The sequence below is a fragment of the Nipponia nippon genome, unplaced genomic scaffold (assembly GCF_047370975.1).
Source record: "Nipponia nippon isolate SJK-2023a ecotype South Korea unplaced genomic scaffold, ASM4737097v1 scaffold_2, whole genome shotgun sequence".
In the NCBI taxonomy this organism is placed as follows: Eukaryota; Metazoa; Chordata; class Aves; order Pelecaniformes; family Threskiornithidae; genus Nipponia; species Nipponia nippon.
In genome coordinates this window covers 108075921-108093458 of record NW_028262336.1, presented here as the reverse complement: position 1 = coordinate 108093458, position 17538 = coordinate 108075921, and the positions used below count along the sequence as shown (strand labels likewise).

Below are 17538 nucleotides of genomic sequence, written 5' to 3'. Positions count from 1 at the left end.
AGTAAACTGTGCTCCTGTTTTACTTCATATGCTTTTTGCTTAGTATAGAGAGTAGCATTTTTCCTAAAGCACTCATCCTAAGTCTAACTTGGCTTGAATTGAAGGCAACACTTTAGTTGCCTTCATTGGGATGAAATACAGTATTTCTTATGAATTCAGCCTTCAATAACAGTTCATTTCCATAAATATACTGAACACAGGATTTTAACAAATCTGTTGCTTGGATATAGCTACTTATTTTCTATCTGAAAATGAATCAGCTGAGATTAATTTAAGTGTTTAATTGATATGTAGTACGTTCTTCTTAACTTTTGTCAGCAAGTAAAGCTTCCAAAAGTGCTATGTGTACTTGCTTGCCTTCAAGTGTACCTCAGGTGTTAAGAAGCAGCCCTTTTTACAACTAATTGATAATTGTAATTATATTAATATATATAATATAAAATATATATATTAATATATATTAATATATAATTACTAATTGTAATTATACAATAAGATTGGGTTACTCTGATCTGATCTGTTAGAAACCTTCATTCGTATGTTTAGGAGAAGCTTACAGCAGATATGTTTCTCTCTTCTCAGTTAGTGAAGCAAACATTTCCCCAGTATATAGTCCTACTGCCTCAGGTCCTCAGGGTACCACACGAGACACTTCAGCAGGGTACTCATGACATGGGATGTTTCTCGTCACTGTAATCAGAGCCGTACACTGAATGAGGAAAGTTTGCAGGGAAGATTTGGTCATGAATGACCTTTGACAATTCAGCTCCAAGCTGTGCCAAGAGATGGCCCTTTCAGAAGGTGGATACACAGTGATGTCTCAGGCCCGTTTTAAAATGTCTGCATTGTTTAGGTATCTTTGGCAAGATAACATTATGCTACTGTGGTGGGTTGACCCTGGCTGGATGCCAGGTGCCCACCAAAGCTGCTCTATTGCACCCTTCCTCAGCTGGACAGGGGAGAGAAAATATAACGAAAGGCTTGTCAATCGAGATAAGGACAGGGAGAGATCAGTCACCAATTACCATCACGGGCAAAACACACTTGACTTGGGGAAATCAGTATAATTTATTGCCAATCAAATCAGAGTAAGGTAATGAGAAATAAAAACTAAATCTTAAAACACCTTCCCCCCACCCCTCACTTCTTCCTGGGCTTAACCTCACTCCCAATTTCTCTACCTCCTTCCCACCAGCAGTGCAGGGGGACAAGGAACGGGGGTTGTGGTCAGTTCCTCACACGTTGTCTCTGCCAATCCCTCCTCCTCAGGGGGAGGACCCCTCACACTCTCCCTCTGCTCCAGCGTGAGGTCCCTCCTACAGGAGACAGTCCTCCATGAACTTCTTCAACATGAGTCCTTCCCACGGGCTGCAGTTCTTCATGAACTGCTCCAGTGTGGGTCCTTTCCATGGGGTCACAAGTCCTGCCAGCAAACCTGCTCCAGCCTGGGCTCCTCTTTCCACGGGTCCACAGGTCCTGCCAGGAGCCTGCTCCAGCATGGGCTTCCCATGGCATCACAGCCTCCTTTGGGCATCCACCTGCTCCAGCGTAGAGTCCTCCCCAGGCTGCAGGTGGATATCTGCTCCACCGTTAACCTCCATGGGCTGCAGGGGGACAGCCTGTCTCACCATGGTCTTCACCACAGGCTGCAGGGGAATCTCTGCTCCGGTGCCCGAAGCACCTCCTCCCCCTCCTTCTTCACTGACCTTGGTGTCTGCAGGGTTGTTCCTCTCACATAGTCTCACTTATCTCTCTGGCTGCAGTTGCACAGGTTTTTTTCCCCCTTCTTAAATATGTTATCCCAGAGGCGCTACCACCATCGCTGATGGGCTCGGCTTTGGCCAGCGGCAGGTCCATCTTGGAGCCGGCTGACATTGGCTCTATCGGACATGGGGGAAGCTTCCAGCAGCTTCTTACAGAAGCCACCACTTTAGCCCCCCCAGCCACTACCAAAACCTGACCATGCAAATCCAATACAGTTACCCTTTCTGACACAATTATGATTGTTCAGCAAAATACTATGCTGTCTTCACTCTATACGTGTGTGAGGCTTTAATTAGCCAGCTATACGAATGACCAGCTAGCCAAGCAGCTGTACAATCCACCAGTGGTAGGCAAAGCTACCACCAACATACAGTGAAATTTTAGTACATAATGAAATGCTCATCTTGCCTGGTAGAGGTGTAACATTTCACAAGAGCCCAAACAAAATGTGTTATGTGATCCAAAGTGTGGCATAGTCAGCAAGTTGTCTGCAACTCCCACTAACACATGCAGCAGTTTTACTTCGTGGTGAAATTTTCACCTTGCCCAATGAGGCTTGTAACAATTCAGTAGGGAGCAGCATGTAACTCCACTCAAGTAAGAAATCCATTTAACTGGATCCTAAAATGTGTATTTTAATTGGTGAGGTGAGATGAGTAAGTTAGTATTGATACAAGGAGGTGCGTCAGCAGAAGGCTGTATTTCTACTATCTATTATGTATGAAGGACACTGAAGATGAATCCGTGCCACAAAAATTAATCTAGATTTCAAGAACTCTGAGTCATCAAAACCAGTAAAACATGCAAAAGGAAAGAGCTTCAATTCCATGTGAATATACAGAATTCGATTATCAGTTTTGTTTGGTTATACTGAACAATTAATTACAGAAGTGCTGCAGAGCTTGATTGCTTCTACCACATAGTTGCACACTGGCAGATGTAGGGTTTGACCCACACAAACCAGTGCAGAAATATTATGAAATATTGTTCTTTTGCCTTCTGTCCCATGAAGAATTGTAGATATTTATGGTGGAAGAACAAAATTAAGGATAAATATTTATTCATGTAAACATAACTTTTATCTGACTGACTTAAGTAAAAACATTTCTCTTTCCAATTTGCCTTTCATCAGCTTTACAAACAGTGGGCTCTTCAAACACTTTTTGATTAACGGAGGTGGGGCTAAATTTTGGGAAATATTTAGGTTAAAATTGCAACGTGGCTAAAACTAAAGACTAGAGCCAAATTGTCAGATCCAAATGAGGAACATACAATCAAGTTACCAAGACATGAGAATGTATTACATGTCAGCAGAGCCCTGCGTATTGTCCATGGTCATGCTCTAGCACTTGGCAGAGGCAAAACATCTCCACTTCTCTTAAATCTGCCTCGTTGCAGGTGAGGCTAAGCTGAACGACCTCCTGTGCCGAGGGCTGGGAGCCCACAGAGCCCGGCTCAGCAGGTGCTGCTTGGCTGTGGGTCCAGCTGCGCTGGTGAGCAGGGGAGGGCCTGGAGGCCAGGCCAGGCCTGGTCTCCTGATCCCTTGCCCTGTTCTTCACATTGTGGCTGTGGTTTGGCCCACTCTAACTCTCTCAAGAAAAGCTGCTATAGTAAGCGTGAGTGGTGGCAGGATGAGCCAGACTACACCACTTGGCCAGCTTTTATTTAGCATCATAGATACAGCCTGATAGACCAGGCCTCAACTAAAGGCTGTGTCTGCGAGGGCATCCTGCTGTGAGTAGGGTTACCAGGTCAACTGCCAGTTGAGTTAGGAAAGCACATCCTGAAGAGGTGACGCTTCCCTCTGCCCTGCCAGAAACACCACCTCTGTGTTTTGCGTGCCTGGATCAGCTGGAAGTGCAGGATCCAGCCTCTGGCTGCAGGAACCGTCACAGACAGCTGGAGGTGAAGGAGCCTGCCAGTGCATCTGCATACAGGTGCTTTTGCAGCTCTTCTGGCAATGGTTGGCTTTGCAGGGTTCCTGCCCTTCAGGTGCCCCAACAGCTATCTGCATGGCCAAACCTGAGGGGCCAAACCCATCCAACAGCAGGTGTCATAGGAGAAAGGTGCTAGGCATTAGGACTGAGGGCGTGGGGAGAAGGATGGACATGCAGCAACCTCTTACAGATGTAAGTGGTAGTGTACAAAAGCCATGACTGATCACATAGCTGTCATTAATCATCAATGATGGCACCAAACTCCCTCTCTGGCAATGAAGGGGCTGTCTCAGAGGTAGTGCAGAGACCCAAAGCCATCTAAAGCTCAGAGAGCTGGCTCCTGTGCTGACAGGCGCTGCAGATTTGGCTCCTTATTTTGGTGGAAGTTATTAAGCTCAAAATTAAAAATTTAGGTTTCAGTTTGGAATGCTAAGGCTTCTGAAAAATCAGCTTTTATAAAGGCATGTGGGCATGCACAAACCTCCTGTAAAATAAATATGTTATGGAGAATTATTGATCAAACACCTTTGAGCGAAAAAAATGCAATGGGAGAAAATACTTCAAGATAAATAGGCTAGGTTAAGCATTGTGTGAACATCAATCCTTAAGCCTTTTCTTGTTCTGGATGGAAAAGAAACCTGTCATCATGTTGTCCCTGTTCTGTTGGACACCTGGCCTGTTGTATCACAAAATACCAGGCACTGGCTCTCAGCAAAGATAAAAATCCAAATTAGCTGGCTAGTAACCTCGTCTACTATCGTAACATCGTAACAGCATGGTAACCCCTCAGGACTAATGATCACACTGTACCGCTTGGTCAATAGCGTTGTTTCAGCTTGAGCTACAGAGCTGTACATTCAGTTGTGCCTCTTGATAATTACACTGTGAAACCCTATATTGAAATATACAGTGTTGCACTTTAAAACAGTAACCCTTAAAATATTGAAATAAAAAGCTCAGCTGACAGGCTACGTATCTTGTAATCAATCTATAAAAATTACTTATGACTTTACAAGTAAAAATCAGAAATAAAGTGGACATCAACTGAAGGATGGACAAATGTTCCAATTTAATGAGAAGTGTGTCTTGCAGGTTTTTGTTTTAAACATCACCTGATTATTCACAGTAGTTTAGGTATTTTCCTTATCAGATCATTACCCATGGCAGTGATTTTAAGTTTCATTTTGTGCTTGTATTTGTGCTTGAAAACTGGGGCACAGAAGTGCAGCCTAGTAAAACCCAGAGGAATAATACAGCCCAGTGTTTTGCAGGTGAAAAGTCATTCTAGCCTCATTCATCATCAGGTTTTCCTTCTCACTTTCTCAGTCCGTCTCTGTTATTCCCTTGCTATGTGAGTTTGGAGAGCAGCTCAACTCCTTCCTTATTTGTAAAGCTCATTGAGTTGGAAAGTGCTTTAGAAATGCTAAGTGGGCTCGCTGCTGCAACAACTAGACTACCTTTGTCGTCATTAAACTTGATGTCAAGTAGTGTCTAAGGATCTTTAAGATGGAAAGGGCTTGCTATTACCCTGGGTAAATGTTTGTGCTTCAGTGAACATTCATGATGCTAGCACACTCCCAGTGTCTCGGGTGTGATTACAGCTGCGGCAGGGAGCTAACAGCAAATGCTTGACCTGCTATGAAGAGCTGGAAACTCACTCCAATTCGACAGGCTTCACATAGCAACCCACGAGACAGGGAGCCACAGAAGCAGCTGCACTCGTGCTTTAATATTCTTTTGGGGTCTGTTTCCCAGCAAAACAGAAGCCCATAGGCATTGTCAGACAAGCTATTTTTCTAGAAAGGACCCAGGTTCTCCAACAGGAGACTTTATTGCCCTCGCATGCAGGCTGTGGGGCTCCAGAATGCAGCCCTTCCTATCGCTATCTTCTCTCAGAGGAAGACCTGCCCATACAACATGGCTTAATTAATTTCTCTTCAAACTCAGAATTCCCTGCCCCTGGCCTGCTCCTGCTGGTTTTGCAGTTGTATGTAATATCATACCATATTTCCATGCCTTTTTGTAAATTTTGTACATAATTCCAGAAAAGGAAGATGTACAAGAGACACAAACTCCTAGTGACACATAGAAGAGCGCCTTCCTCTTCCAAGGGCAAGGAGCCCCTGAAGCGAGCTGCTGCAGGGCAGGACCAGATGGTGAAGAGGACGGTGGCAGATATGGACAGAGGGTGGCTCAAGCTATCTGTGAGCCAGTGGGATTTTGGTCGTGGTTTTCTTTGAACATGCAGCCTACAATATGTTGCTAGCCCTGACTTCTGCATGCCTTTACTGGCATAACAGTGTAGGGGATAAGTGGGTGCAGCTGAGACTCTCCAAAGTACTTGTAAGTCTTCAAATACCTTTTCTTCTTCCCTGTAGTTTTTTCAAAAGCAGAGGAGTGGGATTCCTTGGCGCTCATAGTGAGGAGATGATAAAAGTGAGGCTGAAGGCCTTTAGCTCCAGCGGATCATTCAGAGTCTGTTAAATACTCTACTGCAAAGTCAGCAGTGTTGCTCTTCATAGAGCACAGAGTCTGCAAAAATACAGGGCATTTTCTGTAGGAGCACCCAAATGACTTGCCAGGTGCTTCAAAGGCAGGCAAGGAGGGTCCCCCTGGTTTAGATAAAATGCAAAAGTAGAGGAGTCCTTAGGAGGGAAGAGGTACAATACAACAGAGGATGTGATCACCTGGAAACTGTTCACACACTGCACATCTGGTGTTTCTGTACAGGCTTTTACTGAAAAATAAGAACTGGTATTCTGGGAGGGCAGGTGCTACTGTCTCACCATCTGCAGATAACAGTGGAAGGCATTATCTCATGACAGACTGAGAAGTATCATCCGATGAATAATATTTCTGATTTTCCTTCAAGAAGCGAATTCCTCCGAGTAAATGAAAACCTTTATTTTCCTCTTAGATCATGAAGAATATGCATTTTCCTGGATCTTTAATTTCATTTCTTCTTTGAATTCTATTTGAAAAGTGGAATCCAGCACCATGTGTAGCAAGGTGGAGCTCACCTTGCCCTGCTCCTGGGGAACTAGATGCTGCCCTAGTGATATCCGTGGAAGCAGCAAACATTTGCTTTTTGGGGCATATTGTACATGCATGTATTGTTGTACCCTACTGTCTCTTTCTGAACTCCATCTCCGAGTGAACAGCAACATGGGAGATCTTGCCTTTTCTGTTAAACATTGACCTTATCTCAGCAAATCCTGGATATATTGATATTGTGGTGAGTTGACCTTGGCTGGCTGCCAGACACCCACCCAGCCACTCTCTCACTACCCCTTCTCAACAGGATGGAGAAGAAAATAAGATTAAAAAGCTCATGGGTAGAGATAAAGACAGGGAGATCACTTACCAATTACTGTCACACACTAAACAGACTTGACTTGGGAAAAATTATTTAATGTATTTCCAATTAAAATAGAGTTGAATGGTGAGAAACAAAGACAAAACCCCTAAAACATCTTCCCCCCCACCCCTTTTTTCCAGGCTCAACTTCACTTCTTCGTTCCCATCTCCTCTACCTCCTTCCATCCCACCTCCCCACCGAGCAGTGCGGGGGGGATGGGGAATGGAGGTTGCAGTCAGTCCATAATAGTTCCTCTCTGCCACTTCTTCCTCCTCACACTTTTCCCTGCTCCAGCGTGCATCCTTCCCACAGGCTGCAGTCCCTCAGGGTAAACCTGCTACTGCATGGGCTCCTCTCCTGGGGCCACAGCTCTTGCCAGGAGCCTGCTCCTGCAAGGGCTCTCAATGGGCTTCAGCTTCCTTCAGGACATGTCCACCTGCTCTGGCGTGGCGTCCTCCACAGGCTGCAGTGGGGATATCTGCTCTCCGCACGACACAGGGAAATACCTGCTTCACCATGGTCTTCTCCAGGGGCCGCGGGGACACCTCCTCCCTCGCAGGGCTGTTTCTCACATTTTTTTCCTCACTGCAGGGCAATGTTTTGCCCATTCTTAAATACATTTTCCCGGAGGTGCCTCATCTGGGCTGATGGTCCCAGCTGTGCCCTGCGGTGGCCCTGTTGGAGCCAGCTGGAACTGGCTGTGTCTGGCACTGGGCAGCCCTGGCCTCTCCTGATGCAGGCCACCCCTGCAGCCCCCCAGCACCTTGCCACAGACAGCCAGTATGGAGATGCAGCTTGTCTCCCCGAGTCCTTTTCTTCTTAAAAGATCAAAAGCTGAATTGCTTTTCTCCTTTGCTTTTTTTCTCCTGAAGCGGTTTGTGCAGCCACAGCATGAGATGCAGGGCCGGCTCTCACCAGGCACGGGGCATTTCTGTTTGTCCGTGGCTGTGTTTGTCAGCTTTCCCACCCACTCATTTCTGTAATTAGCAGACCTCTTATCCTGTGTTTTAGACAGTAGAAGTGTTTGTAGCTGGCAGCACTTCATCTTCAATACCTAGAAAAGCTTTTTAACTTTTTTTTTTAATAAGAGGTTATGTAACTCCCCTGGACACATTGTTTGTCAACGCGGGAATTGCTTCCATTCGGCCAGATTTGTGAGTTGAAACATTCTCCATATAATACATTTCACGACAGAGAATAAAGGGTTTCAATTAAAGAGCACTTGAACTGCATTTCTCTGCAAATAGTAGGAATAGTTTCCTCTTCAATGTTAGTGTTTCTACTTTTAAACTTTTAAACAAATAGCCAAGGAAAGAAAAAATTTTCTACAAGCGGTGCTGCCCAGACTGACTGGGTGAGCACATATCCGAGACCCCTTCAGGACTAACTTCAGGACCACGATGCAGATGGACTGAGGGGGACCCACGTGCTGTAACGTCCCCCTGGCACCTGGTCGAGGTGTCCTCGTGCGCAGTTGCAGAGGAGACGGGGCCAGGCTGGGCCAGATGTTCTGCTGACATGACTTTACTGAAGTCAGCAGTGTTTTGTCAGCGGATGACTCAGCATGTAATCTTAAGTGTTTGTTACACGGGTGAAAAATCCGTGTAGTTTGGATATAAAACAACGACCTGATGTGCTGAGGGGTTGTTATGTGCACAGTGGTGTAAAGACGACAAATGCTTCAGGTTTTCCTGTTCCTGCGTAGTGTACAGTAGGCTGTTTTGTTTGAATTTTTAATGTGGCTTATTATTTGAACAAAGGTCAAATGTGTTTGTAGAAGTCCATGTATACTGCAGATATGCGCTTTAAATTAAGGCCTATATGCAACAGCCTTAAAGACACAGCAAAACTTAACGCTGTTTTGTCAGAGCCAAAAGGTATATTCTTCCTTTATCAGAAAAGAGGATTTTCATTTCCAGCCTGCACTTTTTTCCTGGTGGATTTTCAGTAAGAAAGGCAAAAAAAATCTCTCCTTTACTTGCACACATTTAAGAAGCCTACATCTTAAAAATACTGGAGACTTGGACATGCCAATTATTAAAATAACGTTATCATTTTCCTGCAGGCAGTACCTAAATAGTGTTGTATTGTATCTTTTTAAAATACTGGAAATAAGAATTATAGCCTTTTTCTGAAATCCTATGTATTTCTTGCCACTATCTCCACTCATTTTTTCAAACAAAATGTTCATCCTTCTGCAAATATTCAGGTCCAGACGTGCTGTAATCTTTTGCTCCTCTTAGGCTTTCTACTCAACAGATAAAGAGGACACTCCAACTTTGCCTTTTTCAAATGTTAAGAAAAGATTGAGTTCCTTACATCTACAAGAAGCCTAGGATGTCATTATTCCCTAGATAGCAAATGCAGGAGCAACCCAAACCCATTAGTGGTTTTGAAAGAGGTCAGTATAAACTGGAAACCTTGGCAACCTAAGATTCATTACAAGAATATGATTGAAGTGGATGTGAGAGTTAAGGCAGATTTTTTTTTTTTTTTATTTTTCATCTTATTCAAATGTCTGCGTGTGGTCTGAGGGACTGTTTGTGGGAAATCCCTCCTGGGTAGAAGAATTTGGTGCGTTGCACCACTGAGCCCTGCTATTCCCCCTTAGTCTGACAACCAGCAACTCCCAAGTGTTAGGGTGAGCATGTAGGGTGGTTCCTGTAGCAGCCACAACGCAGCCACACTGATATTTAGAAATTCCTTGGTTTCTTTATGAGCCTTGCAGCCAGATACCTTTATGGAGCTAGCTCAAAAGCAGGTGTGTTAAGTTGGAGTCAGACTCGAACAGCTGTCAAGACTTGGCATTTAAGTAAGTTGCTGGGAACTCTTTATTTCTACACAACCATTTGTATTGGAGAAAGTCCACATAACTTAGCCCAAGTTGCAATGCGAATATGTCTTTGTAGATCATAATTGCTGATACAATCTCAGTCTGCATGCCACAGTTCACATACATTTTTTATGAACTTATAATTAGAGCAGTTTTGGTCTCCTGCAGGTTCCAGCTTTGGAAACGAAGAGCAAACCACTTCTAAGGCATCCGCACCTTCTAAAGACGTCCCCAAGGGGAGCAGCAAGAGCACGACGCAGGTATCGAGCAGCACAGCGACTCCACGCAGGAGCTTACTTCCAGCACCAAAAACTGCCCCAGCACCTGCTGGTAAGTGCTCCAAACTTGTGTACTTGGAACACTGTCTGCTTTAGGCCAAGAAATGCAGAAACCTGATTATGATGCTATTTTACTGCTTACTCGATTAATTTTCATGCCATTCTTGGGCACATTGCCAATGTGCTGATTTGGACTCTATTTGCTGTTAGTCTCTTTGAAACACAGTCAACAATACAGCTATAATCTCATTTTGTGAACTGTGTCTGGAGTTGAAGGCATTTAGTGTCCCTAACTACACATGCCAGAGATTCAGTGTATATATTATTGGTTCTCACCAAACAGCTTTTTGAAAACATTGCATTGCTTTAGAGATCAAAGCATTCCTTTAAGGAGATAATTCATTGCTAGTTACACTTGCAAGAATGAGAATACTGCCCTATAAGCAATTTGTGGTGTTTTCACCACAGAAGGAAGCAAGTAAATAAAGCAAAAAAACCTAGTCTTCTTTCCAAATTGTTTCCTTACCTAAGCCCTCCTTCAGCTTAATCCAGCTATGTCTCAAATCAGCCAACAATGATTCGTAGCATCTCACACAGGAAAGTTTACAGTTTTCTGCCAAATGCATTTTTTGTTGAAAAACGTGTGCATCTCTCCACCATCTCCTGCTTATGCTTGTTTCATGCTGCCCCTTCCCTAGCCTGGCACTCGAACATGGTGTGTGAGCTCCAGGTTCCCCTTGGCAAGGATGTAGGGGTGTATCTTCTTGAGTAGGACTCACCACTTTTGAGAGAGTAAGGAGCAGTTCATGCCACCTGCCCTTGAGGGCCGCTGACGTTGGCCCATCTGCCTGCCCACTCAGTGGGGAGAGATGAGGGTACCCATGACAGTGAACATCCATTACACACTCAGCACTGGCAATGTAGAGACTGAAGTTTGGGTGTAATGGATGAGTTAGGGCTGTTCATTGTGACTTGCAAGGAGGGTCAATATGATTATTGGTCATAATTATAAAGTAAGTTTCAAAGCATGGCTGTAGACATCCTCTCCCCTGGTTACAGATGACATTTCCTCAACCCAGGCAGCTTCAAGCGCTTTCCTACCCACTAGTGGACAATGTTCCCCTACCCTGTCCCAGCTCCTGTTCATCCCATTGCCTTTCTGTTTAATGTGGCCCCAGCACTTACCTTTCTACGCTGCCACGGCCTCTGGACATCCATCGTCCAAGATCTCCGAGTCCCCTGAGGAGCCTCATGAAAGGCATGCAAGTTCCTCAGGGCCCAAGAGATACTGCTGTAACCACAGCAAGCTCTTGCACACCACAGTCTCTATGCATCTCTGTGTTCATTCCTGCTTCCTCATGCCCCAGGAAGATCCTTTGAACCCCTCAAAGGAAAGGAACATTAGTGGTCATTTAAAAACAGCAGACATTTTTAAAGCCATAATTGGAGGAACTTACTGGTGAGAAGCCTGTGCCTGAACTGGTCATTGAACTCTTGCTTGTGGATACTGAGGTCAATATTGCATCTTCTAATGTGGAGGTGAAGGAAGAATATGGTTTCAAGATTTATATTCCTGGAAAGCACTTCATAGGTCACTAAGACAACGGGGTGCATGAGGTGTAACATAGTATTTTAGTGAGTGAAACATACTCCACTGTGTTTGTATGACAGTAGTGAAATATGAATTTATTTGCCTTAAACAATACCTGGATTTGTTCCACAGATGATCTGACACAAAGTTAGTCTCCAAAGCCAGCATGTTTTTCAGAGAGCTTTTCTATTGCTACTAGTAAGCTGGAACCTTGGAGCTGCAAGAACCTGGACATGCCTAAATCTGTCTTTACTCCCGCAGTTTTCATGGCTCTACATATTTTCTCATAGAAACAACCCTAAGTTCCACTTTCAGTAATCTTTCCTTGCTTTTCCACTGCCTTACTGTTTTTCCACTTCTATTGTCCCTTCTCTCCTAAGATTCTCCTTCAGGTTTGATTTTTAATTTTTAAATGCTTTTCTACTTCTGTTCCTAAAATATTGTAGCTTCATATCTGCCTGTTTAGAGAACATTATGCAGAAAGACAAATCAGACTTTTTCCATTCAGCATTTTCCTTTAGAAAGACAGTTTGGATAGGCCACTTCATGGTCTTGAGTAAAAAGACTTGTGTATGCCTATACAGAATAGTAAGGATTAAAAAAAGAGAGAGCTTCAATAACAGTATAGAAATTCCATCAAGTTCAGATTAGATCTAACAGTTTAGATTCCAAAATAAAGAATTTTGCATCAGTCACCAGCCTTATCCAGTCTGGCTCTTATTCAACAGAGTGTTTCATCTCTATGTAAGTCCCACTGGATTTGGTAACACACACTGAAAATGAAGCTGGGAAGGAAAAATCAATACAAAATATGAGACAAAGACTTTATGCATTAGTAGTTCTGGTCACCCGGTTTCAAGATAGATTAACCTGTTTTGGTGGGTTGACCTTGGCTGGATACCAGGTGCCCACCAAGCTGCTCTATCACTTCCCTCCTGCACTGGACGGGGGAGAAAAATACTACAAAAAGCTCGTGGGTCGAGATAAGGACAGGCAGGTCACTCAGCAATTACCGTCACAGGCAAAACAGAGTCGACTCAGGGAAATTAATTTAATTTACTGCCAATGAAATCAGAGTAGGGTATTGAGAAATAAAAGCTAAATCTTAAAACACCTTCCTCCCACCCCTCCCTTCTTCCTGGGCTCAACTTCACTCCCAATTTCTCTGCATCCTCCCCTCGAGTGGTGCAGGGGGACAGGGAGTGGGGGTTGTGATCTGTTCATTGCACGTTGTCTTTGCCGCTCCTTCCTTCTCACTCTCTTCCCCTGCTCCAGCGTGGGGTCCCACCCACAGGAGACAGTCCTCCACAAAATTTTTCAATGTGAGTCCTTCCCATGGGGTCACAAGTCCTGCCAGCAAACCTGCTCCAGCGTGGGCTCCTCTCCCCACAAGTCCACAGATCCTGCCAGGAGCCTGCTTCAGCGCAGGCTTCCCATGGGGTCACAGCCTCCTTCAGGCATCCACCTGCTCCGTCATGGGGTCCTCCATGGGCTGCAGGTGGATATCTGCTCCACCGTGGACCTCCATGGGCTGCAGGGGGACAGCCTGCCTCACCATGGCCTTCACCATCGGCTGCAGGGGAATCTCTGCTCTGGCATTGTTTCTCTGACATATGCTCACTCCTCCCTCCAGCTGCAGTTGAGCAGTGTTTTTTTCCCCTTCTTAAATATGTTATCCCAGAAGCGCTACCACCGTCACTGATTGTCTTGGCCTTGGCCAGTGGCAGGTCCATTTTGGAGCTGGCTGGCATTGGCCTTATTGGACATGGGGAAAAGCTTCTGGCATCTGCTCACAGAAGCAACTCCTGTAGCCACCCCACTACCAAAACCTTGCCACGCAAACCCAATACACCTGGTTAACTTAACACTTGCAGAAAAGGACTTACTGCCATAATCAGTGGCTTGGAGTATCTGGCAGAGAAGATGAAACTGAAACCATTCACCTTATGTAGTCCAGATACGTGAAAGTCAAGGGAGGAGGATGTGTCTTTTGTCCAACACAGTCAGGAGTGACTGTCTCTTACTGTCAGAAAACTGTTTACTTCCATCATCTGCACTCACTAACTGTGGAACAGACCCATCTATCAACAGAATATATGGATAAAAGGTGGTGCCATTTTTTTGGTTTCTTTTTCAAGTTTTCTTCCCTTTTTTTTTTTTCTTTTGAACTTCCTTTCCTCGCTCCTGGTCGCTGGCTGGATTATGTCATTTCAGGCTACAGCAGTATTTGATTAGTATTAGATTTGCCCCTAGACATCTCCAGCAAAAGCCTTTCTTTTCCAGCTAGTGGCATTGGCATGATAAGCTTTAAAGGGTTATTTCAAGTTTCTGCAGAGGAGCTTTTCTGGCCTCCAGGGTTCTTTTGTCACAGACAAGAAGACTGTTAGAAACCCTGGGTCTCTTAGTACTTGTGCAGCCTCACACGAGTGAGTCCTTGCCAGGGAGGTTTCAGTGTTGGAGCACTGCAATGAGCTGAACCGTGATGTTTGATATGCAATCATGCTAATGTGGACATGCAAAATCTAGCATAAGCAGGACTAATTGAATGGTTCAGGCTGTCACCTCTGAGTTTGCACAGGATCCAAATCTCAGTCCCACGCAGGAGAGCAGAAATTACAACTTAATGCAAAACAATATTGATCAAGCAGTAGGTTTCCAGAAAGAAGATAATGTTTGCGATCACATCACGGCATAAATGCTGAAGGGGAAAAGAATTACTGAGGCTGGTGGAAAGCTAAAGTTGACTTTTAATTTGGGTTTTTAAGCTATGAAATTGCTTAATCTATGAAATGAAAGACTAATTTTTTGCAGAATTTTACTACCTCTGGAGACAAAGCTGACAAATACAAGTCCGTACAGAATTTGGATCGTTATGAGAAATTCTCCAATTTTTTTTCCTTCCAAACAACCTTCATTTGCTCATTGTCTTGAGGTTGTCAGGATATGTTTTCTATGTCATTAGTCAGTCTCAGTGTAGTTTCCTTCAGAGCCTTTGTTCTTGTCTTTGCATGACCCTCCAGTAACCTTGGGTACGTCTGCTTCCATGAGGGCACACAAATGGAAACTCTTTGCCCATGCTCCAAGCTGGCCATAAGTGACCCTGTGGGTTGAGAGCCATAAAGAGCTGTTAATGCCATGCTGTGTCTGAGTTAATAGGCCCAGTGGAGACAGAGCAATGTAGCTTCTGAATTGGATTTACTTCCCTCCAGGCTGTGCAGAGTGCAGTGTTCAGTCCTTGTGTCTGTGGGTGCCATACAGGTCTTCCCTACGCACCAAGTGCAGTGTTCTGGCTCGCACTGGAGAGCAGTCAGTTTTGTTCTTCCCATTGCAAGGCCATTAGTCTGACTCTGCTGTTGTTTCCTAAGCTCTGTCACAGCCGGGAAGCTGTCAGTGTGCAAAACAGGAGGCAGGTTTCAATCCAGCAGCCCACCATGGCCTTTCCATGCCAGGGATGTGATGGGGATTGCCCATATGCTTGCTTATGCAAGCCATAGTAGCAGAGAGCCAGGAGGGATGCTGCTGGAACGTGTTAGATCCATCACAACTGGAAAAGAGTTGAAATTACTGTCTCCCACTCTGGAGGTCAGGGACTCCAGTCACCTGCCCAGCTTCCTCCCAGCAAGGTGCGTCTGTACCAGCAAAGACTGGATGCAGCAGTGTATGGAGCCCATTGCCACCACCTCACTGAATTTATAGTCTGGTCTTGATAGGGAGACTCGGTCAGGGGAGGTAAAACTTGCCTGGTTTATTCTGGAAGGAAACTAAACATGTAAAGTACGGGTACCTGGCTGTGTTACGCAAACAGTCAGGCACAGATCCTGAACAGGGACAGCTGGCAAGTTTGGGAAGTTGCTGTTGTTATGCACAACTGACAGAAGCAAAAAACCCTACGTTAGTCCAATGCTCTGGTTTACTTTTTATATCAGCCAAGGTGGCAGCAGGTGTGTCTGTGGTCAAGTCATGGGGTGTTTTTTTATTAAAACAGTGTTATGGTTCCTCACGATGCTCAGTATCTGATGGAAGCAAAGGCTGAAATAAATCAAAGCAAAGATAAAGACAAGGGTTTTTAGCAAATCTAATCCTGCCTCTCTTGCAATAATATATGAACGCTGTCTGTAGATCCCAATGTGATAGGGAGCCCTGTAGAATGTAAAATCTTCTATATAAGTATCCTTTGGACAGTTTTCACATCTTTTAAATGATGAAGCACAAACCCATATTTTTAAAATTGACCTCCTTATTAAATCAGAAGGAAGATGCTACAGATCAAATGAAGCAAGTGGAAAAAGGGCAGTGAAGTGTTCGTATTGCTTTGGGCCTTCTGATCCCAGGCAAAGAAAGGCATCTAACAAAAGCCCTTTAAAATTGTGTCAGATACAGTATTTTAAATATGGCAGAGAAAGTGCATGGGTGTGCTGAAAATGTCAGTCTCCAAAAGGATGTTCTGCAGCAGACAGAGGATTTAAAGGTTGGAAGTCTGCATGTACAGACACCGTAAAAGGTCTGCTTGTAGTGCTGTTGCAAAGTGGGAAGAACAATCATTGGCACAGGCTGCCAGTCTATGCTGGGCAAGTCCGGCATTGTTGCTGGACATGACAGGGCAGGAGATGGATAACAATAAGGGAGCAGAGAAGTAAAATCAGTGTTTCAAAAATGTTTGAAGGTATACTAAAAACTAATCCACCCCCCACCTACCTTGGGTCCCTGACACTGGCATGTCATAGAGGTGGTGAATGTCATGCTTGGGGAGGCAGCCAGCCTCATCGCTGCAACAGCAGCACCAAAGAAACCTTCACTGGTGCTCCGAACTGAAGGGATGCAATGTTTTGAAAACAGTGGAGTGCATCCATTTCTAATATTCTTCCAAACTATCACATAATGGCACAACAGAAGAGCATGGTGGGGCACATGTCTATCCTCCATCTCAGCCCAGTTTCTCCATAGCTGAGCTGGCAGCAGCCCAGCCCCACCGTGGAGTCACGGTTGGAAGGAATGAAACCACCATGATTTCTTGTTCCTTTTTCACCCCATGGCAGAAGACAAGACACAGCAGAGAGGCTGTGACCAAGGAGAGAGGGATGATCTCTGCCATGGGTGGAAGTTATTAGCTGGAGGTGAGAGATACGTATCTTCGTACCATGTACGCCCCTCCTTGTGGGCAGGGGGAAATCCCTGCCTCCAGCAGGAAGGACTTACAACACAAACCAATACCATCTTGCAAGTGAGGCGTATTTTTCCATAAGAAAAAGTGAATCAGTAACATGACCTTAGGGGTGAATTTTGCATTTGAGGAAGAAGTCACCAGCCTCGTTCGGTCAAAGTCAGAAGGCCAGACTGTCCCATGAGCAGCGCTACTGAAGTCAGCCATATAGCAAAGCTTTTGAAACACAGGGAAACCACAATGAGTCCTTCTATATGTTTTTTGTATTTGGAGAATGATATGATAGATATTCTACGTATAATACTCCTAGCAATCACCTAGTAGTAATTGCTATAGGGCTTGATGTTGCATACCGCATCTGTCCAACCTCCTGGGCAAGACATCGCAGTTGCTAAACTAAAGTGCTTAAAGCACTCCATAGTTAGAGCTGAAGTGCACAGACACTACATGTGTTGTATACAGCATCTTTTACAAAAGTAAAAGGGGGAGAAAGTATTTCACAAAGAGGATGGCAGTCATTTAAATATAAAGAATATTTCTGAAAGAGTGGAATATCAGGTTATGTAAGAATTGCATTTGTATTTCAGAGATGTACATAATTTTAACTATGTATGAA

General features: G+C 44.6%; 1 protein-coding gene across 5 annotated transcripts in view; it reads left to right on the top strand.

Annotated features, from left to right (window-relative positions):
* The window catches only part of MTUS2 (microtubule associated scaffold protein 2), a 347620-nt gene that overhangs the window by 253145 nt on the left and 76937 nt on the right, over positions 1-17538 (top strand). For all 5 annotated transcript variants that reach the window (XM_087758305.1, XM_087758306.1, XM_087758307.1 and 2 more), the window contains one exon: positions 10061-10222. In XM_087758305.1, coding sequence (XP_087614431.1) covers positions 10061-10222 — 162 coding nt within the window. The remainder of the gene's footprint in view (positions 1-10060; positions 10223-17538) is intronic.